This window comes from Osmerus eperlanus, chromosome 7 (assembly GCF_963692335.1).
Source record: "Osmerus eperlanus chromosome 7, fOsmEpe2.1, whole genome shotgun sequence".
Taxonomy (NCBI): Eukaryota; Metazoa; Chordata; class Actinopteri; order Osmeriformes; family Osmeridae; genus Osmerus; species Osmerus eperlanus.
The window spans coordinates 16924862-16945515 of NC_085024.1; the positions used below are offsets into that span (position 1 = coordinate 16924862).

The following is a 20654-nucleotide window of genomic DNA, read 5'->3' on the forward strand; positions in this document are numbered from 1 at the left end:
AAGAAATTGCATTTGATGGACAACATCCAATGCAAATTCAGGACACTTACGTGTGGTAATTTGCATATGGCCTGGGAGGTGAATAATTTATGATATTCTAATATCACCCTGATATAACTGAAAGCAATTAATCGATTACTGGATTACCTCAATGACATTACAATTTGAAGTTGGTAAACAGTATTCTGGAATGGAACACACTTTCAAATAACATACACAACCTTCTGCACCCTGTTGAGTAGCGCGAATTTTCATTAAAATGCTAATTGCAAGAAACCATTATAGTTAATTTCACATTTTTACAAATGTAGAAAAAAAACTTTTATTTTGAAAAACCGTGACCAGGAAGTATTCCTCCAGCAAAACATTGGCTGAGTTGGGTTGATAGGATGGTGCAAACTGACATATGTTAGACAGTATTTTCATTGATGCAAACGAATTACTAAAAGCTGACAAGCAGACGGAGGCAACATGAGCAAGCCCTTAGAACCAATACTTTTCTCAACCTGCGAGGCTGGGTTGAGTAAAAATAATGCTGGCAACAGCTGCGTGGATTTTTCGGTCGCTGTGGTTCTTCCAGCCGGGGGCTCTGGAGAGAGAACAGGACTGCAAACACCGAAACAGTTCTGCACATTTCTCAACAGACCCCTGTTAAGTTACACAGTTCAAGCTTTTGAGAGGTAAAGTTAACGATTTAGCTGTCTTCAAAAGTCCCCGTCGCAGGAATTAGTGATATTACTTTAGTACCTGCCTTGTGCCCAGTGCACATGGGAGTCCCCATGTAGCTCAAACTGCTGATATAACATATCAATACTTGATCAGTTATATATATTCAATGTTTGATATTCATTTAGTATTTGGTTCACATTATGCCTAAATAATAAATTATTATACATGTCCAAAGTTCATAAAGTGTTAAACTGAGGTGTCTGTTTTTGACAGGGTACCATGGATAGAAAGCATTGCCGTTGTGGTTTCCAAGGAGAACCTCGGTTTGATGATGGACATTATACAGAAGTTTCACCACAGGAAAGTCAAAGTGGTGCATGGTGGATCTACTCGCCACAGATCTATATTTAATGGAATCCAAGCCCTCTGTGAGGGAAAAGATGGGTCAGCTGTCAACAAGCCAAAGGTGGTTATTATCCATGATGCAGTACGACCCTTTGTGGAGGAGGACTTCCTACTCAAGATAGCAATGGCTGCCAAAGAACAAGGGGTTGGAAGTTTTAGAAATATTGATTTAAACAATTTTGCCCTGAGCATTTTATGTTTACTGCAACAATGCCACACACACAAGCACACAGTCTTTATGCTCCCCTTTCCCCTCCCTTTCCTCCAGGCAGCTGGTGCCATACGTCCTCTGGTGTCCACAGTGATTGCTACCACCCCTGATGGCTATCTGGACCACTCCTTGAAGAGAGCCAAGTACAGAGCCAGCGAGATGCCCCAGGGTTTTCTCTATGATGTTATCTACCAGGCCTATCAAAGGGTAGGGGGTACTAAGGTTCCATTATTATCTTGACATGTAACCTGTTGGCGTATCCACTTCGGTGGCTCTCCATATTGCCTACCACATATGCTAAGGCCTTATCGCAGGGACCCCAGATTCCAGGCCGGGGCCATTTTCTGCATTGTCTCCCCTTTAGCCTTTCCTGTCTGTCTTTAACGGTTACTTTCAAATTAAATAAAGCAGAAAATTACTGTCTTGTGTTCTACCCTTAGTGCAGCCAGTCTGACTTTGAGTTTGGTACAGAGTGCCTTGATCTGGCTCTGCAATACTGTGGCACTAATGCCAAGCTCATTGAGGGGCCTCCAACGCTATGGAAGGTCAGTCAATCTTGTGAACCTTTTTTTTGTAGTGCAGGTTTGCAATTATTTTCAAAATGATCTGATAAATCTTAACCATGAAGTCATATCTGTTTATCAATAGGTAACCTACAAACGAGATCTAGCTGCTGCAGAATCCATTATCAAAGGTAATAACATAGTGTTTGAAATGTTTTCATTGCCAATATGAAAGGGATATTTGCAGCAAGTTGTGCATCCTTTTTTCCAGATAGCCTATCCCAGTCTGCCTGTGTTATCACAGGTGAGTCGACACAAGCTAGAGACATGGCCAAAACACTACAGAAGATAGTGGGAGCTTTGGAAATGGTATGATGATGATTTTAATATTGATTGGATGAGTGTTTGTCCCAAGCATTTGTATGAAGCCTTGGAAGTGACACAGACAACGCATTGACATCAATAATCGCATGGTATACTGTTTAGAATAGATTATTAAACATAAGGGTGTTTTATTAATGACAAATCAACTAATAACCAAGATGTTAGAAATGCTTTACTGTTGAGTTATTAGAAAGTACTACAGAGATTACTCAATAGATTATCATGTGAGGGATTAGCCCTGCTTGGGTCTGTGTTCAGACCTTTAATGACGCTTGTCAGAGACTTACACTCTATTTACTGCTCTCCCTAAACTCCTCTTTCTTCTCATCTTTCACTACCATCACCTCTTATACTTCATGAAAGGGAAACATATGGCATTCAATATTTGTCATTCCATGGGAATAGCTTGATTAATTTACTGTTTTGATCATCCTCACCAAGGTCCCCATACTGTATCAGATATCCCTCACATATACAGTACAATTTTAATCTAGACCCTTTTTATTTACCTTTTCTATTCATATAAAATGTGAATTGGGTGTGAAGAACATTTTCTCCCATATTGTCGCCACATGTCCACCTTGACAAGTTACTGAACACCCAAATCCTCAAGGATAGTGGAGTGAAAATTAACAGCGCATGATGTGTTTTCATGTAACAGTGCACTGACAGCTCATCTTCCTTTAAAGCTGTGCCAAGTCCCTTAGATGGGAAGATCTAGCTGTTTCTAGGCCTCAAAGATGGTGGTGTCAGTGTCAGTCCTAGCAGAACTGATTGAAACCATCCCTGTGTGTGCTCAGGTTGATGGGGAGGCTGTTTACCAGTGTGTACATGCTTGTGACATGATACATTTTTCTTGGGTGTTTCCGAAAAGATGAAAGAAGAGAAGAGTAAACGTAATGAGTAGTCACCTTTTTATCAGTGACATGTGAATCTCATACAGGATGAAGGGAGGGATGGGCTGAGTTGAGTTGAACTGGGAGTCAGGGCACACTGTTTGAAAATATGGCTGCATTTTTGCCTGTACTTATGGGTTCAGTAATTGTGTGTTTTGAAAGGGGTAATATTAATTGTCACTGCAAGCTCCTAGAGAGATAGATGAAGAAAGATGCAGGTTTAGTCATATGATTTAAATATGCAATGCAAATTATGTCAAATTTGTTACAAAAATATGCACACCTCGTACATATTTTGGCCTTACCACAATTGGCAGAGGTCAGAAACGGGTCACTGTCCTTATTGAAGTCAACATGAAGTAAAGAAGGGAGGATCTGACAAAGAAAATACATCACTTCTGCATCCTCTTGCTTATCTCTCTCCACACTCTTTTTAGCTTAATATATGAGAATGTTTTCATATCCACCCAAGATGAAATGCGGTCTGCAGACGCATGTATCACTTTTCTCCAAAAGATTTGCCTAGGCCTATAAGATAACTTAACATGTGGACGGACAAAAATAATAATAATAAAAAAAAGCAAAGGAGTGACACAGGTAAAAGAATAAAGTGCTTAATGAAACAGAAAAGCATAAAATATGATCTTACTCTCTTTTCTTTGGTCAGTCTTTGATTCTCTGCTTGAGACTTGTTTCTGCTTCTGTCAGTGAAATGAAGTTGGTCCATGAGATCCCATAGTTCCTATGTGTTCCCCTCCTGTCTGGTCTTACACAAACAGCTCCATGGTCCACCAGTCGTGTCCTTTCCAGAAACAAATCCAATTGAATGTCTTCTGTTTTTAACACATTTATTGTATTGTCCTAGCAAGTTGATGTTATTCCAGACCTACTTGGAGACAATGCCAGGTCCATGGCAAAACAATGGAACTTCATCCAAATTTCTGTAAGTTTATATTGGAGAACAAATTGAATCTTGGACAGTCCAATATCACAAGTAGTGTTTGTTAATACAATTATCTATTTTCTATTAATGCCCCAGGTAAACAATTTTTTCCTGTCAGAAGTTGAAGAAATTATCCGGGCTTTGGAAGAGAGGAACCAAGCACTACTATATCCAGTGGTCATTATTTGGGTAAGTTCACATGGGGCTATAGCCGGCTTGTCATGTAATGCTGCTGTATCAACACCGTTATGGTGTTAATGTAGAATGGGGTGTTATTGTAGAATGACTCATCTTTTGGCAATCACAAGTTTGTCTTGTTGCATATTGGATGGCGTAATGACCTAAAAAAGATGCCAAAGAAGCCAAAAAGTGTATCTAGCCATGAATGAACTTGCCTTTCTTACTTGTAATTTCATTTGCCAGTTATTCAAAACAAAGAGTGGGCTTGTAGATGTTACTTTTAAAGGCAGGGGCTTGTCACTAAATGCAGGTTAGGCATGATCTTACTAGCAAACATGTCTTCATGTCTTCCTTTCACTAAGAGATGGACAAAGAGGGGTTAATCCCTTTTGTTGAATACTGGAACAGACTTGTTTGACATGTCCCTCCACAATGGCTAGAAATCCCGGTTCAGTCCCAGTCCAATGACTGAACAATGCATGGTTTTATCTGTCGAAAGATAAAAGCACTACCTCTACAAAAGAGCCTTGGTACTGACAAAAGGAAGACTGACTGGTTGTGGTGGTTCTGTTTTGATAGGTGCATTTAAACGTGTCAGAGGGCTTGTCCAACAGCAAGAACATGGAAGAGCCAGAGGGCATGATGGAGTTTGGCAGAGGAGCCAAGCTCAGAAATATCTTACTGTATGGCATCCAGCTTCATCACTCAAAGGTAAGCCTTGTTGTTTCTCTTTATATATTCCTCCTTATTTATAAATCCTGAGTGAATTGAGATATAACCATGTAATACACATTTGTCCAACGCCTAATAGAAGAGTCTAGAAAGTCTGCACTGCTTTATTACCTCTATTATACATTATTATTATTTACTTCTAGGTTATGATCATAATGCATATCATCTTGCTTTCTCTACCTCCATGTTTCCCCTTTTCTAAGGAGAGTTGTGTTGTTAATTAGACATCCTGCTATAATTCTTGGAGGGGGAAACTTGTGGAGGGAGTGAACAGAGATAATGTGTGTTTGGCATGATAAAACGGCTATAGTTATGAGATAGTGGAACTGCAGAAGGAAATCCCTGCATAAATCAGAAGTTTTAATTATAATGAGAACATTAATCGTGTTATTTTTGATGGCCTTATTCATACACAATAGCTCCACAAAATATTTGCAAACACTATTTGTCTAGGTTTGTTTTTTGTTTTTTATTATTGACAGAAACGAAATGAACGAAACATCCTTAACAATTCATGTTGTTCTAGTAACATTTTGTGTTATGGTTTCTATTTGTTTAAAGATGGGATTCTTTTTGGGAAGTATTTCTGTGCATGTTATTGCTGTAATTTTATTTGAAGCATCAGTAAACAGACTCCCATAAATATACTCTCAAATATCCTAAAGGAAACAGCCTTCATTATTGTTTTAAACTTGCATGTTGCCTTCTCCGACATCTGTTGTGTTGCTTTAGTCATATTTGAATTCCATGAGAGAGATTTTACCACTCTTTGTTACTGATTTCAAATTAAGGGAAACATGATAGAAGACTTTCATTATGTCTGTCAGTCAGAAACAGAGACTTGTAACTTACTTTGTATTGAGATCCTGTTGTAGCACCCTTTCTCGTTAACAGACCTCACATTTTAAATTGTTAATGATGTTGCACTTATCATTTGTTTTGACTTTGTGCTTACAAATAACTACCGATCAATAATTAATGGTCTTATGTTATATACTTAATACTTGCGATCTAAATATGGGAGGAAATTGAACTACATGTCAGTTATTGTCTGGTTGTTTTGACTGACAGCCAACCGCATGTTCTAAAATCAACTGAGTAATTCTCGGTTGGTTGGCTGTTTTCAAAACCCAATCCTTTGGCTTGTGAAACGGGTTTTGAAAAAAGTTAGATGTGATTCAAAAACAAAACTTGAAAATTAGTTTTCTGTTGCTACAATAACATCTCCAGCATTACTGACAGACGTGGCCTATTTTGCTATCTTTTGTGGATATTTTACTTTGCATCAGATTTATGTTTCAATATATCCACACAGTATTTTCACTTGTCAGTCGGTTAATTGTTTCTTTTTGTTGTCTTAATTATGTCTGTAACCTTTACTTTGGATTCCCCTGGAAACGCACGAGAAACAATACGTTCCCCTAGGGTCGATGTCTGTATATGGACAGAAGCCCTGGGGTAGGTCACGTCCCCAGTGATGTTTTGTAGAGTGTTAGGGTCAGGGCTTTGGGAGTTATAGACTGCTGTGACATGTGCTGGATATCAGACTTGATCTTGTGCACATAGAGTGTGCCAGATGTGTACCGCTATGTGTGAAGCTCAACCGCTGCTTGTTTATCCAGAGGACCAGACATAGCAATGTTTATTCAGCTTTGATTTCTTAGATTAAAAAGACCAGAAATGATCTTTTTCGCTACAACGTGACTATCCAATTTGAGAGCAACATTCCAAAAGGGAACTATTACAAACAAAGAATGTTCTTAATACACTCCAGGTCCTCTCAATTAGTTTGTAAATATTGTGTCAAGAGAAAAATGCAGAAGTGTATTCTTGTATATTGTGTGTAATATTGTGTGTAACCACCTCCCGTATTTGGGTTGTACAGATGTTAGTGAAACAGCACTAGGAGGATTTTGCCTTCGGTATATTGGCCACAAGAAGGTTTGTTTTTGTAGTGTTTAACTTACAGGTCTGACTGTACTTATGCGGATATGGATGGATGGATGCTCGCTCGCTAGCTCCTAAAGACCAACCGCTGGTTAGCTATGCTGCTGTTATGATACTGCCCTCAAGTGGCTAATTTCATAGCCAGAATCGATAGCATCTCATGACCCAAGTATTTGCCAGAAAGACCAAATATGATGACTATAAGCTTTTCTGACGATGAAAGTAGGCTATAAAACAGTCTTTCTTGGCCATTCTTTTTGACTACTACTTTTAATGGCTCTTTCCAGCACTCTTGGCGTTGGCACTTTTCAAGCTTTTCCATAAACTTTGTTATTTCCCCTGTTCAACTGTCTCTTAATAAAGAAAACAGAAGTGGAAGCCCTTAGTAGCAGGGCTCCTCAGGGCAGAGAGTTCAGAGAATAACAGAGGCATGTCAATTGTCAATGGTTTTTTGTAAATCCCATGGCTTCAAAGAACCCCTTCATGTGTGGCAGTGGGTTAGATGCTTGCATCTCCAAGATGGAAAGGTTGATTGCATCTGTGGCATTTTGAGTAATTTCTTCTTAAAGACTGCTTATTGTGTGGTTTGCTGAAGTTTTCTTTCTTTTCACTTAGATTCAAAGATATGTTGTTGTCAGAATCCTCTCAAACAGTAAAAAATAGCCCATAATGAGGGAAGTTCCATTCTGTAAAAGTTTGGAATAATGATGCGCTGTTTGAGAGAGATTACAAGTGTTAGTGCTTGCATGACTTTATGAAAAATAAGATCATAATGGGCAACTCTTTACAGTAATGTTACTTTAACTACCATGTATCTACATAGCAATAACAATAGTAAAAACTTAGATAAATAGGAATTGCTATGTAAGGAAACACTATTAATTGTTAGTGTTATAGGCTATTACCAAAGTGTAGGAAGACACAGTGCGGAGGACAGATGGAAGGGGTAAGTGGATGTTGTAAAGGGGCAGTTACAGATTGTGTTACAGTACCAAAATGACATCACTGTTAACATCCACTTACCCCAGGAAATCTTCAATTTCTCCCACATTGGCAATTAGGCCTTTGTGTTTGGGAACAATCCAAATGGTTGCCACAGTTGAAGCACCAGTGTAGATTGTCATTTACATGTATTCATTTAGCAGACGCTTTTATCCAAAGCGACTAAGTCAAAATAAGTATTTATCTTGCTCTTCAGGCATAATGCAATGGTAGCCGTGTTATCTAACCTGATATCTAGCTTGCTACTTCTGGTAGCCAGAAATCGACTGTATTTCGTATTGTTGTTGCATGTTTGGCAGTATTTCCTATTGAGACGGAGTGCAGTGATTGGATGGCCAAGAGAGATTCCCATGGGTGTATACATTTTAATGACGTACAAATTGAGCCATCCCCCCAAAGTCCATAAGTATAACAAGGGATCCTAACCTCCTTAAGGGGTCTGAACAATGAAAAACAGACTTTTAGTTTTTTATATATACTTTATTTTTTTGCGTTTATCAACAAAACAAACCGCTACAAGAGAGTTCTTATTAGCAATGGTTGGATGACTTACTTTGTAGGTGTCTTCTATAAAGCCTAAGACATGGCTTCTTTCCATAGACTTCATCACTGCTCTTGGGTGGTTAATAGACCAATAATCAACCTCATTACATCTATCATCCCCACAGCCTCCACACATATGTTCTGAATGATGGAATAGGTTCTGTGTGAGAACCTGATTGTTCTGGCTAGTGTCAACAAGTGATTTCTATCTATTTTGATTTTTAACAATTGTTTTCTTCATGGATGAAAATGCATTGATCTCATTGCTTATGCTGCAAACAACCAAAAGATGCAATCAGATTTTCTCAACCAATTTCATTTCTCACAAAAGGTTTTGGCTCATGATCCTCGTCGAACCTACGCAGATTCCTGTGATGGATTACAGAATCAATGTTGGGGTGGAAGAATATGCTGTGCCATAATTCTGCTGACTGCTCACAGATGTACTGGCTCTCATCATTGCCTCACATTAGTAATTAAGTAAAAGAACAATGACTCTTAATACTTTTTAAAGAGAAACAGGAAGACTCTTTTATTCTCTTCGTTCTTTGAAGATTTCCCAAAATTCACAGCCAAGTGCACATATAGAAACAAATAAGGACTCTAAAGCTGATCTGGACTCTTGTCAAAGCTATCATATTTTGATTCCACCATGACTTTGCTTTAATCAATAAGATGAATGCTGATCCATCCTCCAGTGTTTTAGCCATGGAGCCGTTTTCTGTATGGAAAGTCCCTGTCATCTGACTACCCTCCACTGGTTCTGATTAGGGGCTACCTTCAGGACTTCTGGGTTCTGAAGCACTGACTAGCATTAACCATAGTCATATTCCACAGTTCATATAGATCTATTTTGTCCTGCCAGATAGTTTTGTGTGGAGACTTGTGCTGTTCCTGACAATGACTACATTGAAATTAACTAAAGTTAGATGCAATTTTATTATATTAGTAAATCGTGTGAATAAAAACATTTCCCTATTTTTTTTTTAGGGATGTACATGTACATGCTATTAAAGTTGAAAGATAAAACACCTTGGTTTCCTGATCAGACAAAGCATCATGCAAGACATCTGATATTCTAGCAGTGAGACATCAGTCAGTGAACTGTAGCTGGTGAATCAAGTTCATGTTTTTTTGTCATACTGGGTAATGTGTGGATACTTTCATGGCTAGGTTTGACAAATGAATTGTATTTCTGTTAGTTCACTGACAAAGCCTTTCCAACGAATACTCATTGTGTATGGAATTTGGGGGGATGGCCCAATTTGTACGTCATTAAAATGTATACACCCATGGGAATCTCTCTTGGCCCTCCAATCACTGGACTCCCTAAATAGGAAATACTGCCAAACATGCAGCAACAATACGAAATGCAGTCGATTTCTAGCTACCAGAAGTAGTAATCTAGATATCAGGTTAGAAAACACGGCTACCATTGCATTATGCCTGAAGAGCAAAGTCAATATTATTTTTGATTTAATAACAGTTTTATAAGCATAAAACTTATATCATCTGATATCATCTGTGCATGAAAAGCTTAGTATACAAGGCCATTTGGCTGAGGAAATGTATTTTTGTTTTGTGACAGGGATACCTGTGGATGTACTTCATTACTATAGTTTTAATAGGAGAATATAAATGCACATGTATGGGCCAAACATTTTTTTCCCCAAAAGTATGTGAGAAAGTGCTAGAGAAAATTACGGCAATTTAACTTTTTTGGGGGTATATATTTTTTTTTACCAGATTTGATTTAGAGAATTCAGATGTTATCGCTTCTTACTTTCTGCTTTGGATATGCGTTCGATATTATGACACAAGACTAGATTTATTACTCAGGAATCCGGCTCACGATCTTCTTAACTGTAGGACATACAATCTGCTTTGGAAATACCTTAATCTACTTTTCCTCAGAAACTGCAAGACAAGGTTTGTGTTGCAGTTTACATTTTTATGGGTTTAAAAATGTAAACCCTTAAAAGTACTTATATGAGTATGTATCTTTGTGTCTTGTATGAACTCACATCTGATCTTAATATATTAAATACAATTTACATATGGAGCACTAAAGGTTTATTTATGTGTGTTTTTATCACAGGAGGTAAATCACTGGGAGCAGTTAGTAGGAAGAATGGCTGAGATCATATGTGCTCTGATCCAGGACAGAAACCCTGCCCTGACTGGACAGCTGCTGAAGGTGTAAGCAGCTACCAGGAACACTCTCACTCAACCCCACCCTGGACCCACCTACACACACCAGGACCCAGGAACACTCTCTCACTCAACCCCACCCTGGACCCACCTACACACACCAGGACCCAGGAACACCCTCTCACTCAACCCCACCCTAGACCCACCTACACACACCAGGACCCAGGAACACCCTCTCACTCAACCCCACCCTGGACCCACCTACACACACCAGGACCCAGGAACACCCTCTCACTCAACCCCACCCTGGACCCAGCTACACACACCAGGACCCAGGAACACTCTCTCACTCAACCCCACCCTGGTCCCACCTACACACACCAGGACCCAGGAACACCCTCTCACTCAACCCCACCCTGGTCCCACCTACACACACCAGGACCCAGGAACACCCTCTCACTCAACCCCACCCTGGTCCCACCTACACACACCAGGATGATGGAATAGGTTCCGTGTGAGAACCTGATTGTTCTGGATAGTGTCAACAAGTAATTTCTATCTATTTTGTAGTATTATATTATTTTCTTCATGGATGAAAATGCATTGATCTCATTGCTTATGCTGCAAACAACCAATAGATGCAATCAGATTTTCTCAACCATGTTCATTTCTCACAAAAGGTTTTGGCTCCTGATCCTTGTCGAACCTACGCAGATTCCTTTGATTACAGAATCAATGTTGGGGTGGAAGAATATGCTGTGCCATAAAACCGCTCACAGATGTATTGGCTCTCATCATTGCCTCACATTAATAATTAAGTAAAATAACTTAATACTTTTAAAAGAGAAACAGGAAGACTTTTATTCTCTTCATTCTTTGAAGATTTCACAAAAAACTGCAAAGTGCACATATAAAAACAAATAAGGACTCTAAAGCTAATCCGGACTCTTGTCAAAGCTATCATATTTTGATTCCACCATGACTTTGCTTTAATCAATAAGATGAATGCTGATCCATCCTCCAGTGTTTTAGCCATGGAGCCGTTTTCTGTATGGAAAGTCCATGTCATCTGACTACTCTCCACTGGTTCTGATTAGGGGCTACCTTCAGGACTTCTGGGTTCTGAAGCACTGACTAGCATTAACCATAGTCATATTCCACAGTTCATATAAATCTATTTTGCGCTGCCAGATAGTTTTGTGTGGAGACTTGTGCTACCTACACACACCAGGACCCAGGAACACCCAGGAACACCCTCTCACACAATCAGAACACTCGCCCTTGGTTATTATTTGGGGTATTAAATACTCATACCTGTGTTTACCGAAGAAAAGGGTTTACGTTTATGGAGAACCACAGCTTTTTGATTTTCTCAAGTAAAATTTTCTTAGATTATGCTATAGCGACATCTAGTGGGTGATGATGGATAATGTGCTCGACTGTGAGTCATGGTGCCCTTGAGTTTCCGAACAGCATAAAAAATAATGCCAAACACTCGTATTTGTTTGTGATTTATTGGAATAATGAATAGAGGTATTTCCTCTCCTCTGAAAACTCAACGTAACATCAAGGTATTGCTCTATAGAAGGAGCTTAAAATCACATAATTGAGATGTAAAACTATCCTGTATACAACACATTTATCAAAATTCCAGAGAGATGAAAGAGTTAATTGAGCAATAATTGAGGTTTAGATTAAAGTGCAATTCATGTAGGGTGAGAGCGTAAACTGTATGCTAAAGGCTCTAATGGATTACACACCACACCCATGAAGTAACACAGCATGGCTACATAAGGTGAACATCCCAATGCAACTGAGATCAGCAAATGATATGGATGCTAGTATTTACTATATTTTAAGATTTTATGAACAACCTCCTGAAGTGTTCCGTTAAGCAACGGGGCAGAATAAGTCTTTCACTGAAAGTCCTCCTATACTCAGCCAAAATGTTGTGTAGTGGAACCCATGTGTAGTGGGTGTGATGTGATATGCCATTACTGACATGGAACATGTTCAGCATGGGCCTGCAAACTTCAAAAGACCTGAGCCTCCTCTGGAAGTAGAGGCGGCTCTGACCCTTCTTGTATACATTCTGGGTGTTACCAGTCCATTCCAGTCTGCACTCCCAAATACTTAGGATTGGACCACCTCGGCATCCACTCACTGTATTGACTACAGTCTTCCCTCTTCCTCCTGATCTCTCTTGTCCTCCTCACATTCAGCTGTAGATGGTTCTGGGAACACCACTCAACAAAGTTATCCACCAGTCGTCTACGAACTTCTACAGATGGCATGTCTCAGAGCTGTTTCTGAAGTCCGATGTTTAGAGAGCAGACTTTATAAATGGGACTCAGCAAGAGATGCCAGCCCTATAAACCCCTGATCAGTGGGTCACTTCTATCTGACATGGGTCACTTCTATCTGACATGGGTCAGTTCTATCTGACATTCAAACAGTCAAGTCCTGGCGCAGCCTACTTTGCCTGGAGCTGACATTTCCTATGATGCATGTAACACTCATATTTAATACCGAGCTACGCTAAAGCCAAACTTAAGAGCTTCATCAGTGGAAATGTCCCAAACCAGCCTGCCTTAACACTGCCAAGTGCTTAGGGTGGGCTTGGTGTTGGATGAAGTGGTCCAAATTGGGCTCAGCGATTATCTACAATTACCAGTACGGGCAGATCCAATCATTCATCATGGCTGATTATTTGTGTTTATAGCGTTGTGAGAGCTGTGGAAGGGGCCTGTCATGCTGTAGGTGGAGGATGGAGAGAATGAGTCGTGTGTTTGTGTGTAGATATTTGAGGTTACAGTGATGTACCTTACAAATGTGGATGTCCTCTTTGTATAAACCAAACAGCTAAGAAACCAAACAGTGTGATGGAGGATAATCAGGAGCTGTTTGAGAGTCTAGACGTTTTTAAGATGGATTGCGAGTGCAGTCCTGGTGCTAGCCCCCTGCACTTGTATGTCTGTGTGGTGTTGCTTGTTCTTTTGTCCTCTCATAGATGTTCTTTCTCATTTTCAGATTATTATCCTTCCTCTGCTGGTCCATTGTTGTGGGTGTCCTGTTACATTGATGCCCTTCTGGTATCTCCTTGGTATCGTTCAGTCACTGATCTGATTTGCATAGGTTATATTAGCTGCTTTGTCCTGCCTGAAGGAAAGATGGTGTTTTGCTGAAGGTTTGTTTTGGAAGTAGATTGACCAGTCATAATGTCACTGTCTCCTAGTTTAAACTACTTTATACTGATGAGTAATCTCTGTGTTTATTGCTTTGTTCTGTTTACGCCATTTCGCATTACTACGAGTAGAATTTCTAGGTAAGAAACCCATGGATATGCACCTCATCGCATAACCTTTGTCTATGCACACTAGGTTAAATTTCCCCCTTTGCCTCGCTTTAGTTTGGTTAACTGTTTTTCCTGTCTTTCTCCCTCTTTCTTTCAGAATGATGTTAAGTTAATAAAATGTCCCTATTTTAGTTTGATTTTGTTCTGTTGTGTGGGCTGGTTCCTTCCTCTGTACTCTTTTGCCATCACCATCAGAATAGAGAGTATACGATATATTATTATTATAGATAACACCTTGCTTAACTGAAGCCATCTCTCAAGTATTATATATATATATACAAATGACTAGTAATTGCTGTGTAAATATTCAAGTTTGTGGAAATTATTGAAAGGATAGGACTCTCAACCTTTCTATCTTTTTCTCACACTCGTTCTCATAATTTGGTCTGATAATTGCATAGCAATTTACAGTTTAGAGTGAAATGTGAAAGGATAGTATGTCAGTTAGTAAGACATGAAAGGTAAAAACCAGAAAAAGACAGATATATGTTAGTTGGAAGCAGCTGTGGACCTGGCAGAGTTGTACGTGTGGGATAGTTCTCACAGCAGGAGAATCATCACTTTGACGGCCATAACAAATCCTAATGGAAGACAGTATCTTGAAAGTATCAAGGTGTGTCTTCCCTCCTTGTGACTACAAATTAATCTCAACGTTCCCCACCAACTCCATCCTACAAACATAGCAGTGACTGTTCTATTTTGTGAAACATGCGCACATGAAAGTAGCACACAACTTTTTTTTTTTTACAAAGGCACACACATTCCTAACAGAGTGATGTAAAAGGTATAAAAATTCTCAGTACATCCTTCACAGATAAACAGCACATTTTTCACCGTGATCTGTCACAACATCTCAATCTGTATCATATTGTGGGAACAAGTGACATAACAAACACAGTAAGAGATCAAGGCACCACATTGTGCAGTGAAACGCTTGTTGAGAAATTGTCTCTTGGTTGAACATGGAAAACTTACTGCCTTTGACAGCTCCCAGCATCCATGGAAATGATTTATGAGCATGAATAAGTCATGCTCCTTACTTCCTGTGGGGGAAATCTCCAGACATCACTCTCTGTTTTACACTGACATCTCCTTAATATATTTCTGGCAAAAAATATAATGTATGTGTTAGTTTAGTTTTTTGCATGTCTTTTTGTGAATTCCTGTATTGTTTGAAAATATAAAAGTGTATTAAGAATAAGCTCAGAAAAGGATAAGCTTCTCCAGGGCCCTCAGCATGTAATTGTATATGATTTCTCACTTCTGGTAAATCTATTTGATAAATGAAGGACAGTGGAACCGTAGCACCCCTTCTCAAATCCAATCTTGATATTCATCCTTTGGGCAGATGACTAGATGACTTAAAATACTGTTCATCCACCTCTTGTGCAAGAATAAATAGAGCCAATGGTATTTCTGCTCTTTCAGCATGCATCCGGACACAAAATCTCTTTTCCATTTAGAGTAGTGCCATGCTCGGGTGAAATTTATTGATCTTCAACAGCCTCTGGGTTTTTAATTGGCTGTTTTGGAGCTGACCCGGGTTGTGATGGTTCTCTCAGCTGCTGCTCCAAAAAGGCTGCCCAGCCACAGCCCTGCGGCACTTTTGGTTGAATGAGCACTTTTCATAGACCCCAACCATAAATCCTAGTTCCTTCTCTCTCTCCTTTCTCATACTTTTTAACATCTCCATTACCATAAGTCGTTTTGTCAGCACACCATTGGGTGTAACAGAATACCAGCCTAACCAACATTTAGGTCATTTCCTCCCCTTAAGACCAGATATTACGGTGCTGTGAAGGTAGGAGAGTGGCCAGATTGGAGGACAGGGTTGCCAGATTGGGGACCCGGCTAATCTAATTAAAGAGTAAACTGGCCCAAGAGGTCTGCAGGACTGAGGCTGCATTGAAGCCAGAAGTAGTTCCTCCCCAAAACTGTGCACCACAAAATACAATGTGGTAATGTATGTGGGCCTAATTCTTCCGGAAGAGAAAGAACAGGACCCTGTCTGGCAAGCACCCCCCCACACTTCCCTCACTCTGAGTAAGTAAAAAAAGAAAAGAAGTAAGAGACCAAAGATGATTTGTACCCTGCCATGCAGACACAGAAATAAACCCAGTAATGTACACAGGGACAGGCAATAAAACACACAATCATTTTACATCTTTTTTTAAACCCCAAATGAACTGTGATGTCCCGGCACATCAAAGCTTTTTTGTGATACTGTTTCCATTTTAAAGAGGGACTTATATTTGTGTCTACATACTGTATGTGTGATTTATAAAGATTTTCTTCTGCGCTGATACGAGCAGCCTAATGTCATATAGGCTACTATAGATTTATTACTTATTTACTGTCAGACTTTGTTCAGGCATCTGTTTGTCAGAATTCTCATAACTTATTACTTCACAGACCACCACAAAAGGGCCTGATTTATAAATACACTACATGTAAGCCAGATCATAGCAAAATATGTGTCTGTGATAGTGTAGCTGTATACAGCGTGTGTATACAAAGGCTTGTGTGTGTGCAATGCATTTTTTGTACACATGCCATGTGTCATGTGGGTTTATGCATCTATACTGCATGAGTGTAGATGTGGCTGCTTGTGTGTGTCACACACTTGTGTATGTATTACCACTCTGGTAATTATCACATTGTAATCAGACTAAAAGTTCAATCTAGTTAAAGGTAAACATGGCAAGGATACATGATACACTCCATTAAGAAAGAAAATCGGGCTTTCTGTACTGTTTGATCACGGCCAGGCAAAACAATCTTGTTATTTACTTGATCCACCACAAGTATGACAGTGTCTCTCAGTTTTGGTACAGTACCTCATGATCTGTAGGCCTGCTTTTTAAAGGATTTATTTATCTGAAGGGGGAATTGTGTCTTGATTTCCAAACAACAAAGCTAGCGTAGATTAGAATGAGTGATGCCTTTGGCAAATGTTTGGTGTTCTTTTTTTCTCAATTTGAAAGAAGCCACTTCTTCTTACGCATGGGAAAAACTGTACCTTAAAAGGCCCAGGGAGGTCTAAAAACCCCCGTAAATGTATGTATTTCCTGCCTGAACCTCTTTCTCCTTCTTAAGCACAACCATCTTGGATTGCCCTCTGTTCATCTTTCCCAGACTTCCCTGTTGCCATTATTTGTCCAAACAGCACATGACAGGATGCTCATTTCAACAGATCAGTTAAAGAAGAACAATATGGAAATTATTTGATTTTGATTTCACTTTGTACTAATCTAAGAATTCATTCCAAATACAATGATGACATACAGAATATCTGATACATAGACAATTTACCATACATGTGCATTCTGTACATCTTTCATAATAAACATAGGAAAAAATACTTTTTTTAACATAAAGATTAATGGTAAAGAACAACAGTTTCACACAAAATTTAGAAGACTGCCTGTGGACAATAATAACCCCTGACTTGAATAACCCTTGACTCTTTGATCTATTAATAGACATATAAATGTCAAGAAAACAATGGATGCATTTGGGAATTTTCAAGTACATTCGTGTATATGTGATAAATTCAACAAATATTTTTAATTACCACAAAATAGGGAAATTATGTAGAAAAGGTGCTGGGATTTTTAATTGATTAACCTAATGCACTGTAGATCAATGTTTCAAATGAAAACTAGTTGTCTACCCTTGGACATCATAGTCATTGTATCATGTCAAATCCAACATGTTAGAAGACAGAATAAAAAATGTAACATTTTGGTTTACTATAAATAGTGGGTTCGCCATAACACAATGTATTCCGAAAGTCAAATACTAGACCAAAATTAGAGTAAATTAGGATTACACCAAAATAGGATCATGGTTTTTTTTGACCTTCTCATAATTCCTCCTTTGAGCACCCACCTATAGAGGTCAGACTTCACATGCAGCAGAGTGGTCAGGTAGGAACCCAGAGCTCTGTGTGATAGACCATAGCTCCTGGTTCCTACACCTGACCACCTTGTGCTGTTAATCTGATCCTATACTTCCCAGCCTTAACCAACCACTGCCCAAACTGACAACTGATAACTGTGAACATCTGTCTTTCTGTGATACTTGTAGTATCCAACCTGATGAATAGGCAGGCTACCATAAAAAATACAGAATATGAGGCATTTACAGGATTCACACCAAAGGACAAGCACATACTGTACATCCCACATGAACCCTAACCCACATTCACAGCAAGGATCATATAAGAGACATAAGGGTACAGGCCAACATATGAATAAATTACATTCTAGAATATCAGTTTTCACACAGAATCCACAGGCTTACACACTGTGAAAGGTGCCATATAGAATTGACCACTCATGATGATTTGGCATGAAAATACACTTAGAGTAAATCCAAGATGGAGTTGATAAGATGTGTTAAAGATGTTCTAACAATACTTAAATACAATTGTCCCTACACACTAGTTGGAAAATATAACCCTCTGGATGTTGTTCAGATTCTCCCAGGATATTCGAGAGAAAAGAAAACCATTAAATCATAAATCATTCGCTTCACTATTTTGAATTATTAGCCTTATTGGAACAACATGTACTGGACAATCAAAGCATGTAAAGTGACGTAGTTGGCCAGTGTTGAAGTTATTATTCAGTGAATCAGAGTTGTGGGTGTCCAAAGAAAATTGGATTGTGAAACAGACAACCAGGATAAAGCAATCGAAAAACACTTATGGATAATGGTGCTGAAGGCATATTCACAGTTTTAAGAATGACTCTGGACCCGTTCAGTTCTATTCACCATCTGAAGTCTATAAGGGCTTCATGGGAGAGCAGAAGGTCATACAAATGTAGTCTGGGAGTAAACGCTTAACACAATGGTAATGTGCATGGAGCTCAGGGATTGGTTGTAGCAAGTCCAAATCTAAATGGAGGTTTTAGTGGGCAGCCCTAAGCTGTTTGAGGTGTGGTCTGCCTTAGTGCTAGGCCCTGTTCAATATCAACCATTTCTAAAGGCTGCGACTAAAGATTAAAGCAAAAGCAGACCTTCAGTCAAACCACCGTGCCAACTACCACCATAACAGTTGATGATGTCACTGCTGCCTTTGACCATTAGACTGGCAGAAACTGTGTTTTGAACAAATAGAATGGAATATAATACATTATATAGATAATTCCAATATATTCTGTTATGCTTGACCTCTGCAGATGGGTTAGGGTTAGGGTTGTTATTTGAATTTCAAAAATAATTTTGACCTAACAATATCAATAACTTTTTTTAATATTACTAAAAAGCTTTTTTCAGTGTTGCTCAGACAAAATTTAGCTCCAGGAGTTGCATTAAAAAATATAACAGGAATATAACTTACAGACCCACTACAACACTTATTGGAATGATTTGATGAGTGGATATTTACAAAACTGAAAAGAACAGACTACAGTGACTACAGTGGTGATAACAGTTGTAATAAGATTTTACATAAATTCCTAAATTGTTGTTTATTCAATTCGGTAATAGTTATACAACTTTTTATGTTAAGTCGTGTCACATGTTGCACGCATCTGTTTAACAGTTTAAATGCACTGCGACAGAAGTGCAACAGTAAAACTCAATGTACATTTCTGTACAAGTCTGAGTACTGATGAAGTCTCAGACATCAAGTCTGATGAATAGTAAATTTATTGATGTGCAAGTAATCTTTCTGTTAAGACATAAAAACATTTAAAAAATGTTTTGAAACAATTTTACATTGCCCATTGTTTAAACATGGTAAATAACTTACCTTTATTCTTTAAATATACCCATTATACATGTATCACCACTTAACACTTATTGCAACATTGTACACTTTTATTAAACATTATATTGTACATCATGCCTGTACTACATATAGTATCACTCCTGTTTCCCCGTCCAGCCTGACTGACAGACACAGGTTCCGTAAGTGGCAGTTGATCTACTGTAAGTAAAATCTTCTAAGTTTCAAGCTAAGTTACACCAAAACACTGTACCATCCTAAATTAATTATCATCACTACAAAAATGTTATGAAACAAGCTTTATGAACATGTGATTTAATGCCCAAACAAAAATCTATGGGTTTGACCCCCCCCCCCCCCCACACACACACACACACACACACACACATTTCTACACCCTTCTGTCCCCTGTCTCTAGCATACGGTGAGACTGGAATGAGATTTATCAATACACTATATACAACTGCAAACAGACAAAAGTAATTTAAACCAAACTATTGCCAGAGGAAGGACTGAAAAAACACAATACATTTCCCTATTCTGCAAATCGCCTAATTTGGAAGATAAACACTGAAGGCTTTCACTCACCTACAGTTTCTGAGACATTGCTGCTCTCTTCAAGGGGTACGGTGAGAATGAGAGAGCAATAGCGCCCAAGTTACAGCCTGTCTCCTTTCTATCTGGTAAAGTCATTTTCTCTCAAAGAGGAAAACATTTCCTTTCTTAGGCAGGCCGTATACAGTACATGTGGCACAGCCTCTTCAGTAGTCTTAGATCCCCTGGTGTGTGAGAGACCATGATGTTTGACCTTAAATACCCAAATATTGTATGTGCTGCCACACTAGCAGCTGCATGAACTGAAACGTTATTTTTGTTCAATTTTGTAATTCCTGTAGTATCCAACCTGGTAATTTGTATGAATTGTATCTGCAGGCTGGTATAAACTAGCTCTCAAACAAAAAATACAGGCTAAATGTGGAGAGTGTGCAATCGTTC

General features: G+C 38.9%; 1 protein-coding gene across 2 annotated transcripts; it reads left to right on the forward strand.

Annotated features, from left to right (window-relative positions):
* Positions 1–348: 348 nt before the first annotated feature.
* crppa (CDP-L-ribitol pyrophosphorylase A) lies at positions 349–10913 on the forward strand. Of its 2 annotated transcripts, XM_062465322.1 has the most exons (11): positions 349–680; positions 943–1219; positions 1343–1492; positions 1726–1830; positions 1934–1979; positions 2060–2157; positions 3934–4011; positions 4108–4200; positions 4771–4902; positions 10514–10662; positions 10728–10913. In XM_062465322.1, the coding sequence occupies exons 1-10, from the start codon at positions 472–474 to the stop codon at positions 10616–10618; spliced, it is 1293 nt and encodes a 430-aa protein (XP_062321306.1). In that variant the 5' UTR covers positions 349–471; the 3' UTR covers positions 10619–10662; positions 10728–10913. The 2 variants fall into 2 exon arrangements, with proteins under 2 accessions (XP_062321306.1, XP_062321305.1); XM_062465321.1 differs by having other exon boundaries at positions 10514–10913.
* The last annotated feature ends 9741 nt before the right edge of the window (positions 10914–20654 follow it).